This window comes from Nelumbo lutea, chromosome 2 (assembly GCF_056320005.1).
Source record: "Nelumbo lutea isolate HS-2025 chromosome 2, American lotus-T2T, whole genome shotgun sequence".
Lineage (NCBI taxonomy): Eukaryota > Viridiplantae > Streptophyta > Magnoliopsida > Proteales > Nelumbonaceae > Nelumbo > Nelumbo lutea.
In genome coordinates this window covers 28,891,282-28,908,289 of record NC_142685.1, presented here as the reverse complement: position 1 = coordinate 28,908,289, position 17,008 = coordinate 28,891,282, and the positions used below count along the sequence as shown (strand labels likewise).

Sequence of the window (17,008 nt, the reverse complement as noted above, 5' to 3'; positions counted from 1 at the left end):
GTCTGACCAGCTGTTGCATCAGTATATGTGGAAATTTCCAGGCTTGACATTTTGTAACTTGTAACTACTAGACACTCCAAAGAGCAGCAAGCTAAAGTTTGCTGCAGCAGTAAGGAAGCCATAAATGCAGCCAACATCAAGTTGCACTCAATAATGGGACTTCAACATCAAACTATCTTGATGTAACTTACTAGGGATTCATATGCATTGATTTTTTTCGTGGGCATGGAACTACACCAAGCTTAGAAAATACATAAAGGATAATTATAAAAGGAAAATCCATAATATCACCACTCCTGAAACTGAAGCTTTTCCTCTCAAGCAATGGAATATGAGAATGTCGCATTGTTTCTTCTTGCAATTTGCAAAATTGCAATGACTAATAAGCATAACATTTTTCTGTTTTCAATAAAATTTCTTTTATTAGTATGAAAAAAACATATTAGTTACATCACTGACACCAAACCTAGTGGATATCCTAGATAGATATAACCAAAGCAATCTTTTGAAGGTTAAGCACCCTAGGAATGTATAACGAGATGAAGAAGTAGACATGAGAATATAAGACAACATATATAAAAGACAATATACTCAAACTTTACCACCTGAATGGTGCAGCAAATGATACTCTAAGAGTCTAAATAGAAGCTATAACGCAACAAATCAGACTAACCTGTAAACTGTGGAGCCACAGTACCTAGAGTCAACTTTGAAAATTTAAGAGAAGCTAAGATGGACGGTCTATATTGCTCGAGAACTGGCTCAACAGAATTTCTTATCAGCTCAAATGCCGCCTGCATCACCACATAAAAACAATGAATCACGTCATGTCATCAAAAGAATTTTTAATTCCATACCAACAAATACAACAGAAACTCCAGTACAGGCAAGAAAACCACCTCGTTGACATATGGCCATATCTTCGTAAGCTGAAGGTTAAGCCAAGTTAACTGTAAAGGGGAAAAAAAGAGAACATCGGTCCACAAAGAAGTAGCAAAAAATAGATGAAGCAAAACAAAATTACAACTAAAACTCAACTTCTGTCGCTGTGAGAAAACAACCCACGAAGGGTAATGTTCCGCTGGAAGAATCTTCCTCGAATCTGCCACTGTCATCTTCGAGAAAGCCGCCACCGTTGTCGCCTACAATAGGCAGGAAAAAAAAACAAACAAATATCAACCCAAAGAAAAAAAAAAAAAAAGCAAAACAAAAATTCAAAATGCTGCACGGAGGATCCAAATTACATACCAATTCAGAGCGGCGTTTTGAACGGATATTCTCGGAATGGACAAAAGCCACGATCAGGCCAACACCGAGAGCAATTCCGAAAAACAACCCCACAAAGAACGACATTGTTCCGCAAATGCTCAAGAAATCAGAACCACCCAGCAAAATCAAAAATCTTAATTAACTTGTAGAGCTTCTACCTTAGCTTCAACCAACCATATCCGATGCTACGAAACTCGAACCGGAGCAATTGAGATAGGTCATTACCAATACCAAGAGAAGCTTCATTCATCCATTTCCTCGAACAGAGATCGCGCACCAGCTATAGAAAATTGACGGATTAACATATCCGCTTCTAATGAAGTAGCAACAGCGATCCAAAGCCGTGTACGGATACTAATAAATATGATGAGAGAGAAAACTCCGAAGGTGGTAGACCGTAGAGGTGGAGCTGGAGAAAATGCCTTTTTTTCTGGTTCTGTTTGGATTATTCTGCTTCAGCTTTTTGGTTTCCTTTTTCTTCCTCGTTTTTTTCTTTCCTTTCTTCAAAGGAAGAAGAATAGGTTGGATGCTTTCGGCAGTTTGGTTGTTTGTGATCGTTGCAATCGAGGATTGGAGCGTCGATACAGCGTGATCTCCGCTTGCCTTTCACCGTCACGTGATAAGGCTTTGCCGACAACACCATTGACATGCCAAATTGTCCGTGTCTGCACGTGGCTTTTTCCTCGTGTGGGAAAGGTCGTGGATAAAATTCTATCCCCTGGTCCGCTAGTCGACTGGTCCTCCTAGTCTCTAGACCAGTGTAGCCATTCTCAAACCGGACCGGATACCGTTAAACCACGAACCGGTTGCCATTCCGGTTTTTTGGATCGTCTGTTTTTAAATTTCTAAATAAATTGGTAAAAATAACTGTCCTGATTTCAGAAAAAAAAGCTGATTTTCAACAACTCACTGGGGTCATTACTTTATCATAATTTTAAAAATTAAGATTTAAATCTAGGGAAAATCTATGATGTGGAAAATATATGGCCCATAAATTTTGATAAATATCACCTGATTGGCTACTACATTTATGATAGTGGTTGAATGGTCATAAGTATTTTCAATATCATATCTTTTCTATATCATAGTAGTACCCAACTTCTTTCCTAATGCTTAATTTGGAAGAATGCTCAATTTGGAATGAACACAAATACAAATATGTAGAGTGCAAAACCTTGTATTATTTTGTATGTATTTACGCTATAAATAATTGTATTTATACTCCTTCCAAGCTTAGCCTAAAGAAAAATATATCAACATTAAGATGGTATAAGTTTAACACTTGCATTTTTTATTTTTTATTTTTTGTTTAAGGGTTTATTATTGAAGAAACTACTTACATATCCCTTTTAAGATAGCCTCACATAATATAAACAGGCCATTAATTAAGAAAATGTGGAGGGTCACTTTACATGCTCTTTAAATTTTTTATAATTCCATTTTTACCCCTCATCTTCTCTCATTTCTTTCCTTTCTTCGTCGTATCTAGGGTTGTTCACGGGTCGGGTTGGGTCGGTTTATTGCGGTTTTTCCAACTGACCCGACATGGTCGGGTTACCTGATATAGAAACCGAAACTGACCCAGTGTTAAGCAAAACCGACCTAGTCGGTTTGAGTCGAGTTGGGTCGGTTTCGGTTCTAAGTTCATCTCTGTGATAAAATCTTGCTAATTTTAAAAATAGTCATAAATTGAACATCATTTCAGCCATCTCCTATGATAAAATTTAAATGAAAAGTTAATCACAAAAATTGTTCATTAATCACTATTCACTAATCCAAAGTTTCTTGCAACCATTCAAAAACTAGGTGGCCTAATGGGCTTTGGAACTTCATGTTTGAACTAGGAACTAAGTCGGTTTGGTTCTGGTCGGTTTCGGTTTTCTTGTGTGAAAACCAAAACCGACCTAAATCATCGGTTTAGGAATTTGCACAACCCGAAACCGACCCATGCTGATGAAAACCCAGCCAACTCGGGCTGGGTCGGTCCGGGTTGGTCGATTTGGGCCTTCTTATAAACAGCCCTAGTCGTATCTCCCAATTTGATCGAATAAACCAATGCTTCCTCTTCTTCTCTCTCTCTCTCTTCCTATGAGAGAAATGGGAACAAATCAATTTTGATTAAGCCAATGCTTTAGTTCGATGGTGCTTGTAGCAGCGTAGAAGAGATAAAGGGAGAAAGAAGAAGAGAGGAAGAAGGAAAAGGAAAACAAGAGAGAAGGAGAAATAGAAAGAAGGCTGCTTTCATACAGTGCTGCTTGCCGGGGATGGTAGAGGGGAGTCATGCCCCCCCCTATGCTTTTTATCTTTTGCCCCCCTCTATCCATATTTATTACGCTTTGCCCCCTCAATAAAAAATCCTAGCTTTACCTTGCTGCTTGCGACATCAAAGAAGAAGAGAAGCAATAGGACACAACATTTTCAAGCATATAATGTTTTGGAAATAAACAATTAAGGTTACATTTTCAAGCATATAATATTTTGGAAATAAACAATTAAGGTTACATTTTCAAGCATATAATGTTTTGGAAATAAACAATTAAGGTTTAGTTTGGATGGAGTACAAATACAAATATTTATAGTGCAAATACATACAAAATAATTCAAAATATGTATTTGCACTCTACAAATTTGTATTTGTACTCTTTCCAAATACAAATGTAAATATGTACAGTGCAAATGCACAAAAGGCTCAGTTTGGAAGGAGTACAAATACAAATATATAGAGTGCAAAATCTTGTATTTAGTACTATTTTGTATATATTTGTATTTATATTCTTTCCAAACTGAGCCTAAGGGAAATTTTGTCCTTTATGCTTTATCTTTTAAACTTAACATTTGAAAGGTTAACAAAGTAGCTTTTGAAACTACGTAGTTTCCTCAAATCTCAAAAGCAATTAACCCTTTTTTTTAATATCCATGCTCACCAAATATGTATATGCATTTTTTACCCAAAAAAAAACATAATTTACAAGACTTTGTCCATTTTGTGAATATTAAAAAAAAAAAGGCAATTTAACCACAACTTACATGTGTGTTAAATATAAATGTATAATATTCATATGGATAAATCTATGATGCTAGAAAGGCGTTCAAATTTGCTATCCATATGACATTGTAACCACACATCCATGGTTTTAAAAAGCTAATGCCTTGAGATGAGGCTACCATATCTTACTTCAAGACTTAAGCCTCATAACTTTGGTATGGAGCTTAAGCCTTTATTGGAAAGAGGTGTAAGCCTGAAGCCACATGGTGTGAGGAAAACTGAGTTATTTAATAAAAAATATTATTTTATTTTTTATTTTTTTAGTTTAAAACGTATGAGAAGGGCACTTTGGTAATTGTGGGGCAAATGAAAATCTAATAGAGTAAATAAAATTACTAGTTTCTCTTACGGTTTTAAAAGAGTTAAATGCAATCAGAGCCGAAAAGAAATATTCATTATTCTCTCTTCATTCTTGATCAAATTAGGTGGATTTTTTTCCTTGTTATTCTGCACTTTTGGGTCACTATAAATATCGCATCCTAAGTTTGTCATTTTTTCTATTTTATTTACGAGAAAATATTGTCTATCCAATTTTTGTCTCTTAATTCTCTTCCTAATGGATTCTTTTCTTTTTCTTTTTGATTTTTTTCATGGACTGAACCAACCAAGTTGTTTAATTTCTTCTAAAATGTTGGAGAACCAGAAATATGGTATAAATTATATAGATGATTCATTAAAAAACATCATTAGTGGTGAAAACTTTAGTGTTGGGGAATTTTCATAATCTAAAACATATGATTGGTCATTTGAACAATTTGAAAAATTTGGTTTTCTAAACTACAATTAATATAAAAGGTTTGTGGTTGTTAATTGATTAGTTTTTTTTTAAGGCTAAAAGCCTAAAATATGTTACTTCTGTTGTCTGAATGCTTGTAAATACTATAATTCTTAGTCTAAAACATGCTCTTTTTATTATTTATGAACTTTAATTAATCTATTTTTAAAAATTTTTAAACTTAAGTCTTGTCATATATGCATTGCAGTTATGCTTACAACTATGTCTTTGGTCTTTTAAAACCTTGCACACATTGGGAACATCTCTCGTACTTGTATGTCATCATCATTTATAGAGAGGTGTTTCCAATACATGGCTATAGTTTCTTGTCAATAATGTAGTTAGTCTTCTCGTGGGTAATAAATGATAATGATAGAAATAATGTATCAAAAAATTTCTATAAAATTCATGTTTTTTTTTTTTGTTTTTCACTATTAATCAGATGCAGACTATAGAAATTAGATCGGATTACTTAAGCACCTCATATTGGGCTACAAAGTTTTGGATATCATTGGTTGAATTTTTCTTTTTGTAATGTTTTATCTTCTTAGTGTATTTTTTCTTTTGTTTATTTATCAAAAAATGAAAGATTTAAAGAATGAGAATTGAATGAGGTGAAATATGTAGTTCAAACTACATTTTAAACCTCACAATTAAATATGGATTAAATTCAAAATTGGGTATTTTAGTCAAAAGAAAGTTCTATAGTTTTATTCATATTTTTAATAGTAGTGTAAATATGGAGTTATAGATGTGTTCAACTTTTTCTATAATTTCTTTTATTTCCATGTGTGTAAAAATAATACTGTCATTTACACTTATTTTTTTGTTTAATATGTAAACATATGATATTATACATGTGCCCAAATGTTTTTTTTGTTAATTTATGTTTGTTTTTTATTAATTTTTATTATTTAATTATGACATTCAAGGTTGACAAATTTGACCCAAAAGTTGAATTATTGATCTCTGCCAAAAGGGAAAGTAATTTCATTTTTTGTTAATTTTAGATTATGTATTTCATTTTCATCATCAATAAAAATATCATAAATATGTATGTTTTTTCTATATTTTTATAATTTTCTGTATTTATTTCTATTTAAAAATTTATTATCTAACTATGACTTCATGGATTGGCCAATTTGATGTGGATAGTTGAATTGGTTAATCATCACTTGGATAAAAAATTATTTTGTTTTTTAGTAAGTTTTAAAATATATGGGTTTATATTTTTAAAAGTATTGTATATAGATCTAATAGTAGCATTTATTAGTGAAAATTTAACTTAAATATGAGATTTAATAAGAAATAATGGAAAGTTAATAAATTAAATACAATAGTTAATGAAGGGGATTGAATGAGGTGAAAAGCATTAATAGAAATTACATTTTCAACATTCATAATTAGAGATTGACTAAATAACAAATGTGAGAATTTTAGTCAAAAAAAGTTCCACACCCTCAGTCATACTTTTTATTATAGTATAGATTATGTCATGAGTTACTAGATCAACCTAATAGTCAGATCGTTAATAGGTGACCCAATTATATTCTTGGTTTTGTAAACTGTTGAGTCCATCAACTTTTCGTTGGACCTTAAGGCTATGTTTAGTTTGAGAGAAAAGATAGGGAAAGGAAGAGAAAAGGAAAAGGATTTAAAAGAAAGGTAAGGGTGTACCAGGTCTAAAGATAACTTACCTTTTCCCTTCCTTTACCTACCTTTTATTTCAACCAAACATAACCTAAATAATTTTACTTACACAAGGATTTAGATATTAGGGTTAATGTGGCCTTTACCCAACCCAACATGTAGAGTTCAGAGATCAGAACATGCGAGTCATTGATGAAGGTATCTATTCCTTAAGTATTTAGGAATGTTGATTGGATTGGATTTGGTCTAATGTGAGTCCATTAGAAATGAAGCCGGTCCAATCCATAATATTTTAGACTATTTTGGATCAGTCCAATTCAATATTTGGGCCATTCAATCTGTTCAAATTCGTTTTGAATTTATATTAATTTCAACTCAAACCTGGTCTTATCTTTTATCAAAGTATTTATTCCAATCCAATAAATAATTTGGATTATTAAGCTTGAGCGAACACTAAATGCATCTAAATGACAAATGGACCATTGGCTCGGTAAAATACTTGGACAGTTACACTATCAAACCACGACGCATTCATATGCTTTCACGATTTACTTTTTATTACAATCATAATTTTGAAGCCCAGAGACAATCATTATTGAGTAGAAATCATTATGGTTGGAGCTATATACGTATAAGTGTTATGTCATGCTTACTGTTTGTGTAATTGGAAAATCTGTTCCGGAAAAAGGTCACTAGTTATGGAACCATCAACCATTTACTAGCAATAGCGCACGGGCTCATTTCCATTATGGTGCATTAAACATGAAAATGATAATTTTTCCTTTCATTTGAGTATTTGAGAGTTAAGGTGGAAAACTGGCAATTGACAATCAGTTTATGAAAAAATTCCCTACAATTACAAGATCACTTCTCGGAGGGTACCGCAATGGAAAAAAATGTCTAAAGATGACAGCCTAGGCTGTCAAACGTGGACAGATAAAGTGTTTTCCCTAACAAGTAAACTTTCTTCATGGGTTGGGGTTAGGTTCAGGTTTTGTCAAAATTTGTATGGGGCTCTGAGGAAAGACTCAGTTTTATATTTCTCATAAAACAACAATTTCGAACATTGCATTTAATTTAAATAAAACCTGTGGTGCATTGGCTGCACCGTGTAGCATAAGATGTGATCAAGGTTTAAATTATTAAAAACATAATGTGTACATGCTTTGAATACGCATTGATACAGAGAAAAAATCAAGATAGAGAGCGAATGGTAATGAAAATCCCACAATTGATTCTAATTCTTATCAATAAATCATTCCGATTTTGATTCCCATTCTAATTACAAACTAAATACACCCTTAATACCCAATCTAATACACAGTATAAATTGGCCGTATTAGTTGTCCACCAGTAAAAGGAATGAGATTGGGCCTTATTCCTTTATTGTACCACTTACAAGGAGTATTGTGGGTGGCATCTGATTGGACAGACAGACAGAAGGATTTTAAATCTTAGCTCTACAATACAGTTGGTATAGGTGTTAGTTCAGAATTAATTGATACTAATATACAAGTGAGCATTGGTGTTTATGTGGAAATGTTTGGAATTTTAAACTATTGTAGGTATGCAGTGGAATTTAAAATTCTGAGTAAAGTGCAGTTTACTTTATCTCTTAATTTTTTGTATGAGCGTTGTTCAGATTTTAGGCTTTCTGTTAATAAAAAATGAAATCATGACAAATGAGCAAAGCATAAGTAAAAGCCGCATGAGAATCTTGAACGGTAGCATTAGAGGACAAGGCCACCAATCTCAAAGAAATCATAGCATGAAACCTCGGTAAATTACCAAATTATTTCAAAGCTATCCTTTATGGCATTTAAAAGAATCTCACTTTAGGATCAATATTTCTTGCATACACTAATGGAATGACATACTCAATATTCCTTTATGCTCAGTTTGCAAAGAGTATAAATATAAATATGTACAATGCAAATATATACAAATAATATAAAATATAAGATTTTACATTCTATATATTTGTATTTATACTTCTTTCAAATGAAGCCTTACGAACAAAGGGAAAAAGGCGAGAGGGATTCACATCAAGAATAGATTAGAATCAAGCTCCATATTTTATGAATTCTTTTTTTTTTTTTTTGGAAAGGCCCTTATTTTATGAATTTGGGTACGTGAAAAATAAAATCCTCATGGCTGTCTATATTCAATTGGCTTTGCTTTGTTTTGTATACTTAATCATTCTGGTATCATACCTTTCTGTCATCATAGATTTTCACTTGTGATCACATGTTAATATTCAATGCATCTTGGATTTCCCATCTACAGGAATTATACCCAATATTGGCACATGACACTATATATATACATAGAAAACCAATTTTTAAAAACCGAATTCAAATTGGAACCATTCTAGCCACCAGTATAATGATTTAAAAGAGAAAACTATGGTTTTGGATGATAATTCACGTGCACTACATACTCAAACTAGTTATAAATAAACCAATCCACCAACAATAAAGGTATTCAGGATGAACTAGTTACTTGTTAGTGGGATCCATTGCAGCTCAGTTTGAAAGAGTACCTATTACCAAAAAAAAGTTTGAAAGAGTACAAATACAAATACAAATATGTATAGTGTAAAGGGTAAATCTATGATGCGGAAAATATATGGTATGGAAAGAGTTTTTGACCAATACGGAAAAGATACGGTACGGAAAGTGGCACCTAAAATATTGATATTATTATATTTTATAAAACTCATCATGAAATTATGTAGTAACAGTATAGATTATAACTTCACAAATTATTCAATTTAAATGTTATTCAAAAAAATTTAACATAAAAAATAAAACATTATTTAAATGTTTCAATAACTAAATATCCTAAATAACAAACATTAAAAATAGATAAATAATTATATAACAAAATACTTAATATTATGTAATAAAATTAAAATAAATAAAATTCAAATAACGAAAAGTTTTAAATATTTTACATATTATTTAAATATTTAAATAAAAAAATATTTAACACGAATAACTTTTAAATAGTTAAAATAATGAAATTATGTAATAATAGTACTAAATATAATTTTACAGATTATTAAATTCAATAAATAATTGATATTTAAAATTTTAAATAAAAATATTATTTAAATAACTACATAATATTGTAAATTATAATTATGGAAAATAACTTTCAAAAATTAATATTTATTAGTAATAATTTTACAATAATAGTGTATATTCATTATATATTTTTATATATAATAAAATTAGTATTTATTGTATTTTGATCATTATGTTTTCAATAATTATTTATAAATCTATTTTTTGTTTTGTTATTTAATAGAGAATTATCAATAATTATTATAGATTAAACAACTGTTATTTAACTTTTGAAATTTAATTTATAATATTTTTGTTATAAATGTATTTTAGTGATTATGTATTTGTTGTAATTTAATAATTTATTGATTAATATTTATTAGAGATTGAACTATTATTTTAGATTACACTATTTATTTACTAATTTAATATATTTTCAGTATTTATTATATTTTTGTAATTAGTATTTTTATTAGATATCTATTGTATTTTCCTTATAAATTTATTTTCAATCATTATTGGAGATTAAACTATTATTATATATTAATTTAACTAAAATTAGGAGTGTTCAAGGATTGGTTCAGTTCAGTTGTAGGTTGTTTCACCAATCAAATCAACCTAATCAGGTTGGAAGTTTACACCTGAAAACCAACGGACCATTAGTGAAAACTTACCAACTTGGGTTGTATCAGTTTGAGTCAATTTTTGGTTTGGTTTATTTATTCAAAAGATTTAAACTTAAAAATTAAATTAAATTTGAATAAATCACTGCGGTATTATTAAAAAATAAATTTATGATATAAAATATTTTAGATTAAGAAATATGAGATTTTTCTCACTTTCTTGTATTAAGAAATTATATTTAAAATATAAAATATTAATATTAATATTAATATATATATATGGTCGAATTGGTTTACAAATGGCCAAATTGAAACTGATATAACTTGGTCGAGTTGGAAAATTGTTGAACAAAAACTGATTGGAAATACTAAAAAACCGATCAACTCGGGTCAAATTTGATTAGCTTAATTATTAAAAAGTTAAAATATAAAACAACTATGTACTTATATATATTTTTATTGTTTAACTTTCACTCAACAAAACCCATACATTGCATGGGTCACCACTAATATAAAATATAAGATTTTATACCACACATTTTTATATTTGTACTCTTATCACGTTGAGCCTAAAATTCAAATAAAAATGTACGTTCGTGTGTACAAATACAAATGGTGCCACAAAAATAAAATAAAAATGTACAGTTTATGTTTTATATAATTTGGATTAACTGAACGCAGTGGAGAAATTAAAATATACAGTTTATGTTTATAACTTGGCACTAGTTATAAAATATGCAAGGAGAACAATTTCACTGTAGGCCCCAATATATTTTTTGACTGACGTGGAGTGTTACCATGAGTTTCACAACTGATCAACACAGCTGTTGCAATCTACTAATCCTATTTAGTACGTTTTTATATGCTTGAAGGTCATTCCTAACGGATATCCACCAATGGATTAATGAAGATGGGATTTCGTCCCCACACGGTCCTTAACACTTGCAGCTGTGCATTTGGAAAATTTCTTGTACTTGCTGTATTTGGTTGGAGTGTAAATGAAAAAAATACAAATTTTGGTTTAATTTTATTTTGAATTTTATTTTATTCTGCTTTAGGTCTTATATTACTTCATTTTAAATGCAACCAAGCAAATCAAGGTAAATTTTGAAACAAAAATAAATCAAAACTTGCAGCCAAATCATTTTTACTACCATACTTTTGCTTCAATGCAAATGAATTTACACTGCAACCAAACACAACCTATATATTTTCATTAATGGGAAGACGTTTATTCATCATTAGAAGGGTTGTGAGAAGGGTGTATAGAACAAATTTGTGAGGACGAAATTAAGATTTTGCCATGGGGAGCTTTGTAGTTACATCCAATGAATGGTAGACGTAAGATTCAAAGTATCAGAAATGCCAATTGTATCGAAAAGGCAATTTTAAGAGATTTATCGGGATACGCCTTGGATACACATGCGTATTGGAGAAAAACTAAGATATGCATAAATACACTTGGAAATACTATAAATACTTTAATAAATCATAAAAGTATATAAATAACACTAAATATAAGACCTCAACGAAGTGTATATACATTAAATTAATATAATCTAATGGTTTTATGAAGAAATATATTATAGTTAATTATAATTTCTTAAAAAATCATATGCTTAACTATAATTTATAAATTATAATTCTTAAGTTTTAATGTTTTATGGGATTGGAAAAGTCCAAATCTCCTATCCAACCATAAAAAATGCATTGGCACAACTTCTAAGTGAAAATATAATTAATAATTATTGTTTATTATTTATTTCCAAAAATTATAAAAAATAAATAAACATTGTATAATATATTCAATTGCTTTGTGGATATGATAGACCATCCATATAATTATAATATATTCAATAATTGTGATAAAATGATAAAATATAATTAATTAATTATTTATTTATTATAAAAATATAAAAAAATAATTATTAAAGAAGAATTTTCAATTGATCTGTGGACATGATAGATCATCCATAGAATTATAATATATTCAATAGTTGTAATCAAATGATAAAATATAATTAATTATTATTTATTTTTAATTCTAAAAAAAAGTTATTAAAGAAGAATTTTCAATTGGTTTGTGGATATAATAGATCATCCATAGAATTATAATATATTCAATTGTCGTGATCAAATGATAAAATATAATTATTTATTTTTTATTTTTTAATTATAAAAATATAAAAAAAATTAAAGAAGAAATTTCCAATTGCTCTATAGATATGATAGATAAATCCATAGATCTAAAACATATTTAGTCTTTATAGATAGAGAAAAAATTACATTTTCAATTTTTTTTATTAATTTATATTTTCCCCAAATATCTTTATGAAATTTCCATAAATCTACTAATAACACAAAAATTGTAATTTTGAATGTAAGAAATGTAGATCAACATAAATTTTAACATTCAAGAAAAAATAGAAATCACAAGATATTATAAAAATTTGAAAAAACTTAAATATTTTTTTTTCAAATTTTGAAAAATATTAAAAAAACCAATGATTCACACTTATTTCTTGCAAATCTAGCACTATAGGAATGAGGTTTGGAATTTTATAGTCATTTAGGGGTGAAAGAAGGCTTATTTCGGGGAAAATGAGCTTGCTTTCTCCCTCTATTTTTTTTCATTTTTTGTCATACCTTTTTCGTCAATATGCTACCGATATGCCTTGATACACCCCCGATACGGTCCGATACAGGTCCGGTACACATGAAAAAAAGATGAGATGTCCGATTTTTATGCATATCCCATATCTATTTTTCAAAGATATGATACAATACGATATTACACATATCGGGCATATCGTATCAAAATTTTAAACCTTGGGTACACGGAATGCTTTTCAATCTTCAATGCGAGAATAACTTTGGGTCATTTACTAAAGCACCTCTGCGTTTCATTAATTTACTAAAACCTACGCTATATACAGTTTGTACTTTACTAAGACATCCCTTGCAATTTGCAATCAATTTACTTAATTGGCCTTCTATTCGATTATAATAGAAAATAACTGTTTTAGTCCTAATATCCATTCAAATAAATTTAATCAAAGGAAACTAAAAACAAAATATATCATTTTTGCCCCTAGTAAAGCATAGATCACTCTATTTTTTCTCTATTCGGTCAATTTTGTTTTCTATACAAAAAGTGTTATGGGTACTTTTGAAATAAACAACCATGGATCCATACCCTTGAATATTTTTCACTCAGTTTAGGGGTATTTTTGGAATAAACAACTATGGGTCCATGCCCTTAAACATTTTCTAATTAATTTAGGTGATCATGTTACTATTTTCAGATGGCAAAACAAATAGTTTTTAATGAAAGGTTGATCAAATAAATAGGTTGCAATCTATAAGGAATATTTTAGTAAAATGCAAACTATATGATAGGTTTAAATAAATCTGTGAAACAATAAGAGGTGTTCTAATAAATGACAATCCATCTATCTCTAGATGTTACCAACCAAATACCATCCAATCTCCACAATAAAGGTAGCCATTCAAATGCTCAATCTTTTTCGTTCTTGTTGTTCTCATCTTCCCTTTTTTAGGGATTTTGTGTTCAGTCCACCTCGGAATTGGAAAATTGTTTTGCCAAATGTATTTATTCCTAACTCCCCCTATAAACACCACCCCCTTGGCCCTTACATGAATTTGGCATCTTTCCCCTTATATTGACCCAAATTGTACGATCAAATTATGAATTCTGGAGTGGATGGTAAAACCCCTTTTTTAAGTGGAGATCCAGAACATCAAATTTTTTATAATACATTTGAGAATAAATAATTAGGGCCACGAAAGCTCTTGGATAGCTACCCTGCTCTTTATATTGAGTTGAGAGGTACTTGCCCCACGAAAGCTCTTTATATTTGAGAATAAATAATTAGGGCCACGAAAGCTCTTGGATAGCTACCCTGCTCTTTATATTGAGTTGAGAGGTACTTGTCCCATGCCACAAATGTTGCTACTTTGCCAAAAAAGCGTGGACACTTTGTATTTAGCACTATTCGTGCTTCTACCTGAAAAGGTTTTGGGTTATAATTGATTAATTGATAAGTGATTTCCATATGTGATGTGCAGAACATGTTTCTCACCAATTTGTATTGATTGACTTCAAATGTTTTCAGGTAGATAGTACTAAAACGCAACGTTAATAAATAATAAGAGATGCATATATCTATGTGTATGTTCAATGTTCTACCATCATTTATTCCCTTTTTCTCTGGTTGTTGAGATTTCCTCCAAATGTTCATTTTTAAATGCTGTTTTTGGTTGTTGATTTGATACAAAATAAGAGAAAAAGACAAAATTGGGGGAAATTTCCTAGAAAATTTCATTGAGTTCTTTAAGAACTTTCCTTCAATTTTCTGTTTCTCTCTTGTTTTCTGTGTCTTTGAAAAGGAATTGCAGACTAGGTTTTCAAAGCATTGGCTGGGAGTGGGCATAGCATGCAGCTCTCTTCCTCTCTCCCTCTTCCATCAAATGTCTAATTGGGTTTGACCCAATAGACCTGATTTGATTATACTGACATGTATAATTCTTATGTAAATGAAAAATTAAAACATGATTTTTGATGATATAACCATTATAAAAAATGGCATTAGAATAATAAATTATTTATATGTTAATAAATCAAGTTTCAATTAAAATTATCTTATATATGTACCAAATTTATCCTTTTAAACATAAAATATAATAAAAATAAAAAAATATGTATTATTATTATTGATTTGGATTTGAATCATTTTGAAACAAGGAAGAACTATAACCAACCCAATTATTAATTGGGACAAAATGATAGAACCGATATAATCAGTTTAATTCAATCAGGACAGCCATAGTTCCGTGGGTTTGATCCCATTTTCAAAACAAATGTAGTCGGAATTTTCCAAATCAGGCTGCCACCAGTTACACCCCTAAGGCTCAAAAAAAAGTATAAATACAAATATATACAGTGAAAATATATAAAAAATAATACAAAATATAAGATTTTGTATTTGTACTCTACAGATTTGTATTATTGTACTTCTTTCAAACTGAGCCTAAATTCCTTTGGTTGCTTGTGCAAAAAAAGACTTCAAGCAAACCTCCTTGCTAAATGCCAAAGAATAGACTTACCATCACACTGAAGATTGGCTAATGATTTAAAAATAAATAAATAATAGAATCTTTACGTACACTTCCTACATCCTTCGTAGAAGCTTCAAACACATGGAGGATTCTATACCCATTAGCTCTATATCGATTTTTCTTCAATTAAAAAATTCTTGCGTCAAGTGTACATCAAATGGAAATTGGTTTACCTTACAAAGAAAGAAAGGGTCCAGTCACACACTGAGAATATCTTGGTATTTGTATATTTTAAATTTAGATTTTATTTTTATAAATTAAAATTGGTCCTCACAACACTTTTACAGGGTTGAAGCATTGTGATAACCAATTTTGTGAAGATGTAATCTGATTTTATATATTTTTTATTCATGGGAGATGTTTCTAATGCATGGCTCTCCACAAGTACTAAAGATATTTCCATGCACAGTTGGATGTGTATGTGGGGACATGCCGTGCGGAGCCCATCCAAACTCGTATGTGGGGTGAGGTGTGACCATGTGAGGACTAATTTTGTGAGAGGAATTTTGATTCCCATCCAATGAATTTGTCTTTTTGTTAAAACCTCCCCTGAAGTTTGGTAATTACAATCACCTCCTCTAAACTTTTTGACACAGTTGCAATTAGGCTCCATCTTTTAGAATCCTCAAACAAGAGGCACAAAAATATCCATAATATCCATGCAGTTATTGTTGAAGTTCATTTCTACAAAAAAAATATAAACTTTATGAACCACAAAAAGAATGAAAGTTTAAAATTGCAACTTTACCTTTAAGTAATGAATAAAAAATTTGAAAAATAAATCAATTTTGGAAAAGATATTAGAAGAGATTGAGGTAATGATTGATATTAAAAATTTTGAAAAATAAACATTTTAATCAAAAGTTATTGCATGAATATTTTGGACATTTTCATGAGTGATTGCAATTACTAAACTTCAAGAAAAGTTTCAACAACAATAAAAAGCTTTAGGAGAGGTTTCAACAATTTACTCTTTGTTTTATGCCCAAATACACAACAAGAAATTGGATTTACTAAATAGAGATGGAGATGTTCTCAATGCACGGATGAAACTTAAAAGTAAGGTTGGTGTTGTGAATCGTGCTCCTCTTTCCCCCGGATTAAGACTCTCTCTCCCCCTAAATAAGCATACAATAATTGATACGACCGTGTCAAAAAAATATGGTCGATGCAGCGCCACTTTATGTGGATGACTACTTTTTCACCATGCAAGTTATTTTTTTTTTGGGTAAATTGTTAAAATCTCCCCTAAGTTTTTCAGTTGTTGGTGAAATCTTTTTCAAGTTTGATAATTGCAATTATCTCCTTAAAATTTGTTAAGATAGTTATAAATAGACCATAACCAATTTTTTAATATATCTCTTTAAAATTTTTAATAAATTTTATAATTTGTTAAAATTTTCTGAAAAAGGTATGAGAATGCCCAAAATACCATAAC

General features: G+C 30.0%; 1 protein-coding gene across 1 annotated transcript in view; it reads right to left on the bottom strand.

The window, feature by feature from the left end:
- LOC148869484 (synaptotagmin-5-like) overlaps positions 1-1,898 on the bottom strand; it is a 30,308-nt gene extending 28,410 nt beyond the window's left edge. Inside the window, exons 1-4 of the mRNA XM_088968937.1 lie at positions 1,249-1,898; positions 1,040-1,142; positions 900-952; positions 674-794 (exon numbers count right to left, since the gene is read on the bottom strand). Coding sequence (XP_088825063.1) covers positions 674-794; positions 900-952; positions 1,040-1,142; positions 1,249-1,353 — 382 coding nt within the window. The 5' untranslated portion in view covers positions 1,354-1,898. The remainder of the gene's footprint in view (positions 1-673; positions 795-899; positions 953-1,039; positions 1,143-1,248) is intronic.
- Between the last annotated feature and the right edge of the window lie 15,110 nt (positions 1,899-17,008).